The sequence below is a fragment of the Pelodiscus sinensis genome, chromosome 25 (assembly GCF_049634645.1).
Source record: "Pelodiscus sinensis isolate JC-2024 chromosome 25, ASM4963464v1, whole genome shotgun sequence".
Lineage (NCBI taxonomy): Eukaryota > Metazoa > Chordata > Testudines > Trionychidae > Pelodiscus > Pelodiscus sinensis.
In genome coordinates, this window is record NC_134735.1 from 23455068 (window position 1) to 23471001 (window position 15934).

The 15934-nt window shown below is 46.5% G+C and overlaps 1 protein-coding gene across 2 annotated transcripts in view; it reads right to left on the reverse strand.

Annotated features, from left to right (window-relative positions):
* KDM1A (lysine demethylase 1A) overlaps positions 1 to 15934 on the reverse strand; it is a 140424-nt gene that overhangs the window by 35218 nt on the left and 89272 nt on the right. For both annotated transcript variants that reach the window (XM_075908909.1, XM_075908908.1), the window contains 2 exons: positions 10925 to 11036; positions 10003 to 10135 (listed from right to left, as the gene is read on the reverse strand). In XM_075908909.1, the coding sequence (XP_075765024.1) occupies positions 10003 to 10135; positions 10925 to 11036 (245 nt within the window). The remainder of the gene's footprint in view (positions 1 to 10002; positions 10136 to 10924; positions 11037 to 15934) is intronic.

Sequence of the window (15934 nt, forward strand, 5' to 3'; positions counted from 1 at the left end):
GGATAAATGGGCTGAATAATTAGCAATGCGCAGTAGAAGCGTGGCTGAGGAGTAGACTTTCCTACCAAATATATCTAATTTTTTGTTGTCCTTGTCCGGAAGCGTATTTTTGTACTGTGGCGCCCTAGCCCTATGTTATGCTGCGCCCACCACTAACAAATGAGGCTGGGGATGACTAAATAAAAAGTCCAAGCCTTTCGCCAGCACAAAATACTTTGTCGGACTTCTTACTCATAGGTGTAACCAATGTTGGGGTTTGCCATATCTCATCTGCCACTTCCATGATTGCATCATCAATGGGTAAGGTGATCTTTGCACGTTGTTGTGGATGGAGGTTTTTCAAGAGACGGTGCTTTTTAACCAGAACATCCGTTAGCTGTATTTCCTGTGTGTCTGGCACACGTTTAAACAGGTCTTGAAATTGTCTCAGATCATCCGGTGGAGAGATGTCACCTGGGAATATCGCCTCATCCAGAGAGGACGAGGAGCAGTCTGCTGGAGAAATTTCCAGTTTGGGGTCTTCAACATCCGACAACTGCCACTCTGACTTGGACTGGTCTAGTTGGATCGTTGGACTCTTAGATGGAGAAGGTGAGTCTAGGTGCTGTGATTGATGAGATAAGTAGTTTGCACTCGATGGTTGACAAATGCAGGAGGATCCCCTACGGGAGGACGATGTATGATCATGCCGGGGACGATCATCGTACTGTCTATGGTAGCTCTCATAATACCGCTCGGAATGCAACGGGGAGGAGTGGCGTGATGAGCGTGCACTACCATGCTGAATATAATAGACGCAGCATGGGGAGCATTTAACAGACTCGTATCTTGAGGATTGACCGGGTGAGTGGGATTGTGAACGGGTCCGACGTATTTCTAGATACACTGCATCCCTATAATTACGCCGTGTATACGTGATCCATGTAGGAGAAACTCTATAGTCATGATAACAAACATACCTTTCTGGTGAAAAAACTGGAGACAGGGATCTATCCCTATAATGAGTCTTTGATAATGCCTCCCTAAGTAGGGAGGTGTTCTCTACCCTGACAGCCACAGGAGAGCCAGACACTGAATGGCAATGGAGCGGTGCCGGGGAAAGCAGCTGTTACTGCGTTGATGCTGGCGCTGGCAGAATGCCCGGTGCCGGAGTCAGCAGTGCTGCCGAGGCTGAGGCATCAAGACCTTCTACCACAGAGCCTGGTGCCAGAGGAGACGGTGTCATGGGGGACAGTACCACCATAAGCGGGGCCGGTGAGGCAGGCGCAGTTATAGCCGGTGACGCTGAAGCTGGTGCAGAGTGGCTGGTCAATTGCGGCACCGGCATCAATTTCAAAGAGCACACAGCTGAGGCAGGTGCAGGCTTGCCCGCCAGCTGCGGCATTGCTCCTGATGCTGGCGCCGAAGCCACACTCGATCTCGGTGGCGGGGGCTCTCTGATGGCTGCCCCAGCAGATTGCCCAGACCTCTCTGGGGTCACCTGAAGATGTTGCAGCTGCTGCAGGGAGGTATCGCACTGGGGACGGCTTCGATTGCTTTGAGCCAGCCAGACCTGGGGAAACCGCCCTGTTTTTCGGGGGCTTTTGTGGTTGCAGGAGGGATTGGGTCAGGCTGCAATGCCTTCCCAAACATCAGCATGAGTATCTTCATCTCCCCCTCCCTCCGGGTTCTTGATGTTAATTTTCTGCAATGCGTGCACTTCTCGGGGACATGAGCTTCCCCAAGACACCTAATATAGGTGTCATGGCCATCAGCCGTTGGCATGGGCTCACGGCATGCTGAACACTTTTTGAATCCGGTCGATCCAGGCATTTTCAGTTTGGGTACAGATTAAATGCCTGTATAAGCCTGGCATGAAGCCTTGTCAATTTCACTTTTAGCGCTCTGCACAGCGCTTTAAGAGAAAAAGAGAAAAAGCGAGAAAAAGAGAAAAAGCGGCTTGAGGAAAAGATTTTTTTTTTTTTAAAACTTTCTTTTGAACAGGAGAACAAAGTAACAGGAACACAACTAACACTAATAAATTTAACTATTTACAGATGCAAAAACTAACAAACCATTCTGAAGAGAGAACTCAGGGAGCTCCGACCGCGATCTGAGGCAGTTTGAGAGGAACTGACGGTTGCCGGCTCACATGCAGCTGATCAAAGGCACGAACGCCTCGCTGGGGAAGCACGCATGCGCGAGCCGGTGGTGCACAGCTATGAGAAATCTCCAAGCTGCGGCACCGGGACAGGACCCGTCACCTAGAGTGGAGCACCCACTGGGCCACTCGAAGAACTAATGGTTCCTATTATTTGTGATCTCAAATCTGGTTAAACTGCTTAAAACGCTCCTAACCCCATTGTGTTTCTAAAAAGCAGAATATATAGGTTTAATACTATTATGCTTGCACATCATCCTCCTAGGCCTCACATTTTTCTGTTGAAGGTAGGGGCCCAGGCAGAGACAGGTGCATCCTGGAGGCGTATGCCTGGCTGCATAGTTGGTATCATCAGGAGGGCTGTGGCTTCCTCGACCACGGATGCTATTCCAGGAAGGACTACTAGGCAGAGATGGTGTTCACATTTCGAGGAGGGGGAAGACCCTATTTGGACACAGACTGGCTAACCTAGTGAGGAGGGCTTTAAACCAGGTTCGACAGGGACAGGTGAGCAAATCCCACGGGTAAGTGGAGAACATGGAGATCTGAGAGATGGGTCGGAAACGGGAGGGAGCGTGGGCTATAATGGCAGAGAGAAAGGAGGATCAGGGCAAAACTGGGAGACAAGGTCAAATCAGTATCTTAGATGCCTATATACAAATGCGAGAAGTATGGGTAATAAACAGGAAGAACTGGAAGTGCTAATAAATAAGTACAATTATGACATTGTTGGAATCACAGAAACTTGGTGGGATAATACACACGATTGGAATGTTTGCATGGAAGCGTACAGCTTGCTCAGGAAGGATAGACGGGAAAAAGGGAGGAGCTGTTGCCTTATATATTGAAAATGAACACACTTGTAGCGAGGTGGAGATGAACATAGGAGACGCAAGTGTTGAGAGTCTATGGGTTAGGCTAAAAGGGATTAAAAACAAGGGTGATGTCATGCTAGGAGTCTACTATAGGCCACCAACACAGGTGGAAGAAGTGGATGAGACATTTATTAAACAACTAACAATATCATCCAAAGCCCAAGATTCGGTGGTGATCGGGGACTTCAACTATCCAGATACATGTTGGGAAAATAACACAGCGGGGCACAGACTATCCAATAAGTTCTTGGACTGCATTGGAGACAACTTTTTATTTCAGAAGGTTGAAAAACCTAGTGGGGAGAAGCTGTTCTAGATTTGATCCTAACAAATAGGGAGGAACGGGTTGAGAATTTGAAAGTGGAAGGCAGCTTGGGTGAAAGTGATCATGAAATCATAGGGTACATCTAGACTACAGGTTTTTGTCAACAGAAGGTTTGTCGACAGTATCTATCCACAAAACTTCTGTCGACAAAGAGCGTCTAAACTACATCCAGTTCTGTCGACAAAGCAAGCCACTTCGTCGACATGAGAGTGTAGACGCAAAGGACAGTGTAGATGCAATAACGCCTTCTGTCAACAGAACTCTGTCGACAAAAGGCATTATTCCTCGTAGAATGAGGTTTATAGCCATCGAAAAAACTCCGAGTTCTGTCAATGTTATGTCGACAGAACTCAGCAGCAGCAGAGACGCAGGTATAGTTTTGTCTTCAAAAGTCCACTTTTGACGACAAAACCCTGTAGTTTAGACACACCCATCGAGTTCAAAGTTCTAAGGAAGGGTAGAAGGGAGAACAGCAAAATAGAGACAATAGATTTCAGGAAGGCAGATTTTGGTAAGCTCAAAGAGCTGATAGGTAAGGTCCCATGGGGGTCAAGACTGAGGGGAAAAACAGCTGAGGAGAGTTGGCAGGTTTTCAAAGGGACATTATTAAGGGCCCAAAAGCAAGCTATTCCGCTGTGTTGGAAAGAGAAAATATGGCAAAAGACCGCCTTGGCTTAACCACGAGATCTTGCATTATCTAAAAATAAAAAAGGAGTCATATATATAAAAAAAAAAGAAAGTAGGACAAAAAATAAAGGATGAATAAAGGCAAACAACACAGGAATACAGGGGCAAGATTAGAAAGGCAAAGGCACAAAATGAGCTCAAACTAGCTACAGGAATAGTCAAGGAGCTGATAGAGGAGGTATCTGAGCCTCTAGCTATCACCTTTGGAAAATCATGGGAGACAGAAGAGATTCCTGAAGACTGGAAAAGGGCAAATATAGTGCCCACTTATAAAAAGGGAAATAAGACCAAACCAGGAAACTACAGACCAGTTAGTTTAACTTCTGTGCCAGGGAAGATAATGGAGCAAGTAATTAAGGAAATCATCTGTAAACACTTGGAAGGTGGCAAAATGATAGGGAACAGCCAGCCTGGATTTGTAAAGAAGAAATCATGTCAAACCAATCTGATAGTTTCTTTGATAGGATAACGAGTCTTGTGGATAAGGGAGAAGCGATGGATGTGGTATACCTAGACTTTAGTAAGGCGTTTGATACGGTCTCGTGTGATCTGCTTATCAATAAACTAGGCAAATACAACTTAGATGTATACTACTAAGGTGGGTGCATAACTGGCTGGATAACTGTACTCAGAGAGTAGTTATTAATGGTTCACAATCCTGCTGGAAAGGTATAAGTGGGGTTCCACAGGGTCTGTTTTGGGACCAGCTCTCTTCAATACCTTCATCGACCATTTAGATATTAGCATAGAAGTACGCTTATTAAGTTTGCAGATGATACCAAGCTGGGAGGGGTTGAGACTAATCTGGAGGATAGGGTCATAATTCAAAATGTCCTGGACAAATTGGAGAAATAGTCTGAGGTAAACAGGATGAAGTTTAATAAAGACAAATGCAAAGTGCTCCACTTAGGAAGTAACAATCAGTTTCACACATACAGAATGGGAAGCGACTGTCTAGGAAGGAGTACGGCAGAAAGGGATCTAGGGGTTATAGTGGACCACAAGCTGAATATGAGTCAGCAGTGTGATGCTGCTGCAAAAAAAGCAAACAATTCTGGGATGCATTAACAGGCCAGGGGTGCAAACACAGGAGTGTTGCGAGCAAGACACGAGACGTCATTCTTCCACTCTACTCTGCGCTAGTTAGGCCTCAGTTGGAGTATTGTGTCCAGTTCCGTATTTCAAGAAAGATATGGAGAAATTGGAGAGGGTCCAGAGAATAGCAACAAGAACGAGTAAAGGTCTAGAGCAGTGTTTCCCAATTGGAGCTCCGGGGAACCCTGGGGTTCCGCGAGGAGCCGGCACTCCCCCGCCCCCTCTGAAAGAGAACCAGCCAGCCAGCAGAAGCATGGGCAGCAAGTTGTATGGGCTCATGGTGCCCATGCTCCACCAATATTTGGAGCTGGAGTGGGAGCTGGTCCCCCCACGTGTCCTCCCACCCCGACCCCAGAGCGTCTCTCCCCCAGCCCCGTCCCTGGCCCATCCCTGCCGTGCGCAACCTTCACTGAGCTCCCCCTTGCTGGCTGCTGCTGCCCTGCGCAGTGTGCTCAAACCGGTGGGCGGGGAGATGCCTGGGCGTGACATAACATCACAGCCCGGGACTTTAAAACTGTGTTGCGCCATGTGACTGAGTTGCGGGTTCGGAGTCCGGGGACACAGCGCAGACTTCAGCCTCGCAAAGTGAAAGGCAGAAGGAAAGGGAAGGGTGAGAGAGGAAGGGGGCTTGTGTGGAGGGGGAGGAGAGAGGGGAAGGCACCAAAGGGACAGGGTGGAGGAGAGACTCTACCAGGGGGCCAAGTGCAGACAGTAAGGAAAAAGGCAAGAGGTGAGGTGTCAGTCGGAGCAGGACAGGGTGATGCTGGGAGGGGAAAGGGAGGTGCTGGGAGAAGGCTTGAAAGAAGGGGTGGGCATGAGAAAGGCCGGGATGGAGCAAATCATGTGTGAGGGCACAGAGGGACATGAGGAGAACGGGGGCAGAGGGTGGTGAGGGGGTGGGCATCAGGGAAAAAGGGCAAAGGAGGTAGGGGCAGTGAGGGAAGGGGGAGGCACCAGGAGGGTGCAGGAGTAAGAGAAGGTGCAGGTGCCAGGGGATTCTGGGGGTGAAGCAGAAGGGCAGACACCTGCAGGGGAGGGACCAGCACCAGAGGAGAGACACACGGCAGGTTTGCAGAGGGAGGTGTTAGGAGAGGGGATGAGGAGGGTAGCTCACATGAACAGAATGGGGCTACTGGAGGAGTGGGCACAGGAGGAGAGAAGGGCTGGTGGAGGGGGGCAGGTCGCAGGAGGGCTGAGGGCAGTGAGAAGGGCAGGAGTCAGGACAGCAGAGGAGGGTGAGGAGATGGGGGGCAGCAGGCACCAGGGGAGCTGATGGAGGAAGGGGAGGAGACATGGCAGCAGAGGGAAAAGGTAAAGGTTTAAAAATATTTATTAATAACTCGGGTGCCACAGTGGCACATTCAAACAAGCCACATGAACTCAGTACTTGCGAGCTGTGCTTTTGCACAAAAGTATCTATGGCAGCGTGGATGCTCTCTTGCCCAAGAAAGTGCCAACGGCCATTTTAGCCATAGGGCTTTCTTGCGCAAGAAATTCATGTTGCCTGTCTACACTGGCCTCTTGCGCAAGAACAGTTGTGTAAAAGGGCTCATTCCTGAGCGGACGCATCTTAGTTCTTGCTCAAGAAGCCCTGATTTCATCCATGAGAATGTCATTGTACTTGCACAAGAACATGCGGCCAGTATAGACAGGAAGCAAGTTTTTGTGCTAATGCGGCCGCTTTGGTGCAAGATCGTGCCAGTGCAGACAAAGCCAAGGGGCGGGCAGGAAGGAGGCAGGGGCAGGGAATCAGCGCTGGCTCAGCAGGTCTGTATGTTTTGGGGGAAGGTGCAGGGAAATTGAGCTCAGCTGGGTTGCAGAGTGGCGAGGTCCAGGGAGCTGAGCTGGGGGCGGGGGGGGGGGGGGGGGGTGAGTGTGAGCATGAGTGTGAGTGAGAGAGAAAGACCAGTGCTGGGCTGAGGTGGATGGGGGAGGGCATACAGAACAGATGGGCAGCTCAGCTGGGCTGTGAGGGGCTGCAGGGAACTGGTGCTGCACTCCCTTGGATTGTGGGGGATGGTTTTGGGGCAGGTGCAGGGAACCAGCAGTGGTGGACAGCTCAGTTGGGTTGCAGGGGATAGAGGTGCAAACAAGCCAGGTTGGAACGGGGGGAGGGGGGAGAACCAGGAGCCCTGAAATGATCTCCCCTGGTCCAAAGATCCCTCATCTGGGACCAAGGCAGGTCCAGAGGGTGGCAGATCAGGGAGGTCCAACTCCTACCCAAGTTCCCTCCCTGGCCCCAGGACCCTGCCAGTCACCCTAGTGCCCAGCAGGACCATGTCCTTGACCCCAGCACTTGCCCCCTGCCTGCCCCAGCACCCTGCCACCTGAGCCAGCATCCTTCCACCCAGCAACACCCTCTCCCCAGCCCCAGAACATGCTTTGACTCTGTCCCCTGCCCCCACCAGCACATTTGGGACCACATCAGCGAGGCTTGGGGTTTTTTTTGGAGGGTTGTTGGGTTTTTTTTGCATCTCACTTGTGTGGCCCCAACTGACTTTTCTGCGGGTCAGTGACCCTTGACTCAAAATAGGTTCCTCACCCCTCTCATAAATAAAGGCAATGCTAAAACCTTTTGAGTTTGACAATCTTTTATTTCAAAATGAAGCCTGGCCAACAAGCCCCTAGTTGGGTCCAAACCTCCATCTCACTGCATCATAACACTCCTGCACCACCTCACCCCAAACCTGAGCCTGTCATACACTGGAGCCCCCTGTCCTGAGCCTCTTACATCCCCAAACTCCTGCACCCCCACAGCCTCAGTCTTCTGCCACAACATTCCTCCACCATCCACACATCACAGATCTGTGTCCTGAGCCCATCATACTCACAGCCTCCTTGCCCTGAGTCCCTCCAGCCCAAACTCCTGCACCCTCACATCCACAAGCCCTGGCTTGCTCAGCACCCCAATCTTCTACTTGAACCCAACACTCCAGAGCTTGGAGCCCCCTCCCCAAGCCAACATCCCCTTCTCCTGCATCCAAATTCCCTCCCAGAGCTTGTACTTCTCACCCCTTCCCACACCCAAATCCCTCATTCCCACCCCACACCTCCTGTCTCAACCTAGTGAGAGTGTATAAGGGCTGGGGATAGCAAGTGGTGGAGAGGAGGGGAACAGAGCGGATGAGGCCTCAAGGAACGGGGGTGGGGGGTCTTGGGGAAGGAATGTGATTTTCATGCATTGGTGGGGATTTTCCCTCCCCCTCCCTTTTCCCCCCCCCTTGACAAACCTAGGGGTTCCTTGAAATTCTGAAAAGGGTTCCTTGGCCAAATAAAATTGGGAAACACTGGTCTAGAGAACATGAAGGAAGGCTGAAAGAACTGGGTTTGTTTAGTTTAGAAAAGAGAAGACGGGGGGGGGACGGGACATGATAGCGGCTCATCTTGGCCTCTGAGGATAGAACAAGAAGCAATGACCTTAAACTGCAGCAAGGGAGGTTTAGGTTGGACATTAGGAAAAAGTTCCTGCCTGTCAGGGTGGTCAGACACTGGAATAAAATTTCCCAGGGAGGTTGTGAAATCTCCATCTTTGGAGATATTTAAGAGCAGGTTAGATAAATGTCTAGACAGTATTTGGTCCTGCCATGAGGGCAGGGGACTGGACTCGATGACCTCTCGAGGTCCCTTCCAGTCCTAGTATTCTGTGATTTGCAACCAGAATTTAACAAGGAATCAATAGCATTGGCTAAGGACCCTGAAGGCATAAGAGATGGCAATTAAGTGAGAGTAGCAGGACATCTTAATTTTGATACAAAAAAGGAACAGGTACAGACTCATCAGGTGATCACTTCTGAGCAGGAGATGCAGGTGACATTAGTTATTGGAAGGGCTACAATGATCAATGGGCAAACTGTCTACAAGGTAAGGACATTCACAAAATACCAGAAAAGCCGAGAAAGAAATTTCAGCAGCAGAACCTGTCCTTTTAGAATTAGAACCTTCTAGGTTAGATGTCTATCAGGGATGGTCTAGACAGTATTTGGTCCTGCCATGTGGGCAGGGGACTGGACTCGATGACCTCTTGAGGTCCCTTCCAGTCCTATTATTCTATGATTCTATGATAATTAGGAATTTATTCCATTAAAATAAACAATTTTTGTGGGGGAGGGTGGCGAGTCCCTTTTTTGTCTGGCGAGTAGGGTTTTCCATAATTTGTTGACCCCTGGTAATCTGGATGGTTTAGACACAACAAACCCTACATCATGGCAGAGGATGAAACTAGATAACACTTTATAACATCATTTCTATGTCTACATTAGCACTTTTGAAGTAAAAAACTCACTACAACCAACAAAAGCAGCGGTGTCGATAGCTCTGTCAGTCAAAGGCTATCCCTCCAACAGAGTGGCTACATGGGAGACTTTACAGTGACACAGTTGCAGTGGTATAGCTGAGTTGTTGTAAGGTCATAGACTATGATTCTACGCTTGCTGCTTGAGTCATTTTAGGCCCATACAGCAAATCCTGCACCAATGGAACTGTGTCTTGGAGAACAATATGTTGGCCTGTAATGGACATTTCTGCGTAGCATAAAGCTCTCCCACTGAATTCCTATGGTCAGAATCAGCACAGGCTAGGCTGTATACAGAACCCTTACTGCATTTACCTTAACATTATGAATGGGAACCAGCAGATCAAGATGTACCTGGGACACGAGCAACTCAAGTTGCAAGATGATCAAAGCCCACACAACTAAACAAGAAACCAAAATTCATCATTTGTAAGCCTGTTACAGTGTCCTAAATAGTCAGACTCTGCTGGATATGGCTTTTCTATGGCTGTGCACAGTGCCAGGAGTGTGTGACTCCTGAGTGAGGAACAGAGGAAGTTGTCAAAGACTCCATGGTAGCTGACTTCTGAAGCTAGAAAGCTTGATTTACCTGAAGCAGTATACCGAACCTGTCGAACCGCTGTATTTAATTTTATGTCCAAACCTTCTGCCAAGGCTACAGGCACACAGGAATAGCCATTTCTCACAGTAAGGTGACTGCCTGTGAATTCAAAATCATCATCCTGAAAGAAAAATATAAAAATACATACATTTATAACCAAATCAACTCATCAGCACAGAGATAAAAATGGAGGAGAACTTCCACTCAAAGTGTTTTACCTAGAAAAGCCCTAGCATTACTGGCAAAATTAATGGTCTAGGCTATTGTCCTATAATAAATATAGCACTATAAACTAATTAGAGCCTGTTTGGGTATTAACAGGACTCTCTGGAACTTGGTCAGTAAACGTGTACAAGAATTAGCCATCTCTGTAGAATCTAGAATAGTGGTGGGCAATATGCAGCCCATCAGGGTTCTGTGTGTGGCCCGCCAGACACTATTTACCATTGCTCACATGCAGGTTTGCCAAATATCACTGGTTTCTGTCCCTGTAGTTTACTAAAGTGACATGTGCATTAAGCAAGGGCATGTAAAGTGAAGTGTGTGCTGACTGCATACCACATTGACTGTGTGAGAGCTGTGCACTCTCTCTGCATCCAAAGCACTGCTATGGTCCAACTGGCACACCCTGCAAAGTGTCTAAGCACCTAAGAGCAGTTGGCAAAACTATCCAATTCTGGGAAAGCATTTTTGTTACAATAGCTTTGCGGCCCACTGACAAAGGAGGGCAACTCATGCGGTCCACTATCTAGTCTAGGTTGCCCATCTCTGATCTAGAATGAGGGCTGAAGGGATAATGTTGAGGTACATGACATTTAAATCTTAGAGATGCTTGCTAACAAAGAAACAGGTCAGAATGAAATGCATGTGTTAAATCTATGAGCGCCATTTTAAATAATTAATTAGGTACCTGATCCCAGTGCTTCAATGAGAGTGTAGATAGTGGTGTGGCATTAGCAAATTCTAGATTTGCAAAATGCCAGTCAAGTATCTGTCTGTCCCTTGATGATAAATAAACATCACTAGAAAAATATAAAAAGGGAAAGAATAAAGTTTATGTTGAAGTACATGAAATACGGCAAACAAATTGGGGTCAAGAAAACAAGGAACACAAACAGAATATAACCCTCAAAGTTCCTGAGCTAACTGCAAAGAGTAATTCTGGACATAAGCACGGTGAAAGAAGGATGAGTACGGATCTATAAAGCCAATATAGGAATGTACAGACTTTCGTTTTCTCCATGAAATACTTCCACATTGGGTGCTCTCTTTGTGGAAACTAGGATCAAATTAACTCTTTTGGCCACTATGTCATACTGGGAGCTCACATTCACAGGATTATCCACCACCACTTCCAAATCTATTTCAGAGTTACTGCTCGAGATAGTCATCCATCCTGAAAGTACAGCCTAGAAGAAAATTATTTGCTTATGCCCAATTTACCAAGTGATTCAGAGTGTTCTGAATTAGTGATCTGTCTGCCTCATTATTTAACATTCTCCCAGTTCTTGTAGCATCTGCAAACTTTAATCATGGATGATCTTCTGTCTTCTTCCAAGTCATTGATATAATGTTACATTGCATGGGGGTCAAGAACAGTGTTCCTGCTAAGATTTTCCATCCATGAGAGGAGTAAGATTTGTCTTGTGCACCAATATTGAGATCATGTATGCTCGTTTGGATGTGTGCCACTGTGGCACACAAGTTATTAACAAATATCTTACATATATATTTTAAATGTTATTGGAAGAAAGAATATTAAAACAAGGGATAATTAACAAGGTGCATGACTTGAAATGTTTATTTAATATGAAGTCAAATAAAAAGAAAACACTGCAAAATTATAAGTAGCCAACTTGCTCTGCTTATAGCCCTCCCCCAGACTGTCCCTCAGCTGGGCTTATGCCTCAACTAAACCTGGCTCTCTTATCTTATGTTAATTGGCCTTTCAGACTAACATTTTTAAGCAAGACAGAACTCACTCTGCTCATGGATGGAAAATCTTAGAAAGAACACTTATCCCACACAAGAGTCTTATAAGCAATTTAGGGAAATATCTAGGGTCTGGATCTAGAAGACCCAGAGGGGCCCTGATAACCATCTTCAAATACATTAAAACTGTTATAGAGGGGATGAGGATCAATTGTTCCCCACTTATACTGAAGTTAGGACAAGAAATTTGCCCAATCTGCAGCAAGGAAGACTTGATGATCTTGCAATAAACCCTCCAAGCCCTACAGCTCTAAGATTTTTGAACATTTAAAGCAAGAGGTTTATTGAAGAAAATGTTCATACAGAGATGCTAGATTAAATACAACTTAAATGAACTACTCTGAGTTTCACTTTGGAAGTATAGCTATAATAGCCATCCAATAATTATTTTAATAAGGAGTGATAACATCCTATCATTTTAAGGGCATTAAATCAATTGACTCAAAGATATCTGGCTCAACCTTCAAAACGATAAATCATTGCCCCATTCCCCTCAATGCAAACCCTGCCCCTCCAATCCAGCCCCCACATCCTCCTTCACCCCCCCCCTCCTACTCCCACATCCCTGTGCCCCCAGAACTCTCACCACTAGGGCAGCAACGCTGAACTCGCAGGTACCAGGGAGCAGCACTGGGACGAGGAGAGGCTGGGGGGCGGGGGGGGGGGGGGGGGCAGGAAGAGGAAGAGGAGCAGGGCTGGAGCAGGCAGAGCTTACACTGCCCAGTGTGCAGCATGGCACAGCCCCAGGCCCCAGCTCTGTGGAGCGGGCCCATTTCTACCTGCTCCTGAAGCAGGAAGCCCGTAGCATGCGTGCACCTTAGCTCCAGGCGTGTACCTTAGAGGGAACACTGGTCAAGAACAAATCCCATAGGAGCCCACTGGAAAGAGACCCACACAATGATAATTTCCTGACTACATTTGTTAGTTCCAAATTTCTAACCAATTCAGTATGACATGTTATTAATTTTATATTGTTCTATTATTTTAATCAAAATGTTGTGCAGCACCAAGTCAAATGCCTTATAGAAGTCTAAATTAATAGTGCTGATGTAATCAAGCAAGTTTGCTATTTAAAAAAAAATGAGATTACAAATCCGTTTAACAGGATCATTTGTCAATGAACCATTTTGATTGGTATCAATTATATTACCCTCTTTTAGGTATTAATTGAGCCCGGTATCAGCCACTCTATTACCTTGCACAGATGTCAGGCTGACAGAACTATAATCATCTGAGCCTGAATGGAAACAAAGTTATCACAGTATGTCAGACCATCATCTGTTTATTCCTCAAACACAGAATAAGAACACTTCTGCCTTTTCTGCATCATTATTAATTTTATGTTTCCATCAAGTAAAAATGTAGGCCATACTGTACAGGATAGGGGGACTCCTTCCTGGAAGGAGCAACTCTGAAAAAGATTTGAGGGCCATTGAAAACTGAACATGAGTTACCAGTGTGATGCCCTGGGTCCCCCGTTCCCCAAAAAACCCACAACACAACTAATGCAATCCTTGGATGTATGAACATGATAATTTGGAGCAGGAGCAGGGAGGTTATAGCCCCTCTGTATTTGGCACTGGTGTGACCATTACTGGAATATTATGCCCAGGCTTAGTGTCCACAATGCAAGGTACAATGAAGAGACAAATATACAGACCAGAGAATGTGTAGGATATAAACTTGAAGGGATGAGAAATTATTTAGGATGATTCAAAGAGGTATAAGCTCAGCAAATGGGATGAAGTTGAAAAAGGGTGAATTTAGGCTAAATAGTAACAAATATTTAAGTGAAAGTTTTTACATTAGAGTTTTCCAAAATAGAGAGCTGGTCCCATCATTTGGGATAATTCACACCTATTGGGACACAGCAGCCAAGGATATAACAAAGTGGCTATTCCTGCATATACCTCAACAAAACTGACTTGTTAGAGTGATAAATGAATTAGTGGGTAGTAACTGAGAATAAAAAGGCAAGGAAAAGCAAAGTAGAGGCCTGAAAATGAGGAACCCTCTCACCAAAAACAAAGATAGGTGGCAAGTACAAAAGCATCTAGAAAACCACACACAAAAACCTAACTGAAAGATCACCACTGGGGATCCCAAGTGAATGGGGATATCAGACCTTTGAAGAGATTGTTATTAATTCCATTAGTGCCTGATCCAGACATAGTCGAACCTAAAAAATACAAACACTGGAGCTAGGGACTGAGCAGTCACTTGGGGCTTATCTAGACTACACTAAAGTGTCAAAAGAGATCATCATCTGATGTCGCTTTCAAAAGTGAAAATAGTTTAGACATGGCTTTTTTGGCGACCCCCCCTCTTCCCCTAGTCTTTATCGAAAAGCTGCATAAACCTCATTTTTTGAGGAAGAACGGCTTTTCAACTGGGGGAGGGGGGTGTTTTCGCCAAAAAAGCCGCATCTAAACTACTTTCCACTTTCAAAAGTGAGATCGGAAGAAGATATGCAAATTCCCGTGGAAACTGCATATCCTCTTTCAACACTTTAGCGTACTCTAGATAAGCCCTTGGAACTGGAACAAATCCATTAGGCTGCAGTTCGTGTACACGTACACACACGCACACACACACTCCCCTTAAAAGGTAGGCACATCTGGGCCGGTTCCTGGCCCAACTGCCTACTCACCAAATGGGAGGCAGCCATTTTCAGACAGGAGGTAAAATTGCTGAGTTTCACAGGCACAGTTGTGAGACCCTGAGTAGGTAAAGCAGTAGTAACAGTGGGGCCTGCACCACTTTCCTATAAAACATTGGGGGAGGGTAGCTTGCAAGCTCAGTCTGAACCCTGGGAAAGACACTTTGCAAGCTCTTACTGGAAGCTGTCCTGGAACATTTGCTGCTAGAGCTGGAATTCAGGCTCCTGCATACGCCTGCATGCTGTGCTCTGGAGAAGCAGCTAAATTGTCAAGGGCCACAGCTTGCACCCTGTGCCCACTGACACCATGGTGCACACCCCCACTTATAGATAAGAGGTGAAGATGCTGAAGTTCACTGGCATAGCTGTGAGCTTCACTCCTATAATGTCTTTGTTCAGAGTTATTAATCTTCATTCCTGAGGTGTCCATAACTCTGAGGTTTTACCCTAAAAGGGATGATTAACAGGCTATACTAACTGAGAATGACCTCTCTCCTTTAAGCCACTTTCTACTACAGAGGAAACTCAGACTTCACACACATGCTTTTACATAACCAAGTCACTTGGTTAATACAATACAAGGTGAATCTCTCTCAGCATTTTTCCCAAGAGAGTCTGTAGAAGAGAGAGAGTCTAAAACACAAGCCCTTATGTTAGAAGTCTGAAGTGAACTGAAGTAGTAACCAAGCTTTTCAGATATAGAGCAAAGACAGATTGTGAACAGAAGTCAGGTTCTGCCTGCTTGCAGGCTCACAGAACCTGGCAAGAACAGGGCTGGTATTGTAAACACACACATATCTGAGAAGTGCAAACACATTCCAGAAGGATGGTAGCAACACCTTCAATATCACTACAAAGGTAACAGGAACACACAGACCTTTCAAAGAAAAGGTTAGGATGATGGGTAGGATGTTTTGATCAAGTCATGTACAAGGTAACGGGGGATAACTAGCCACATCAGAGGGCTGTAACTAGCCATGTCAGACGGGCAATATATAACTTGTTTGTACTGGTATACAAAATGGAGTCTCAGAGGCCCAGCCTACGAGAAAGTGGAAGTCCTGCAACTCACCGTGCTGCATCCACTGTCACAAGCCTACATGTGCTACTGTTACTAGACAATTGTCCTGGGAGCTAAGACCTTGCTTTGTCAGCAATAAACCTAACCTAATGCCTTGGAATCTTAACAGATCTCGTGCCCATTGGGAGGTTTGATCAAGGTCTGATGTGCCAGCTCTCTGTACAGGTTTGGGACAGTACACAGAAAAC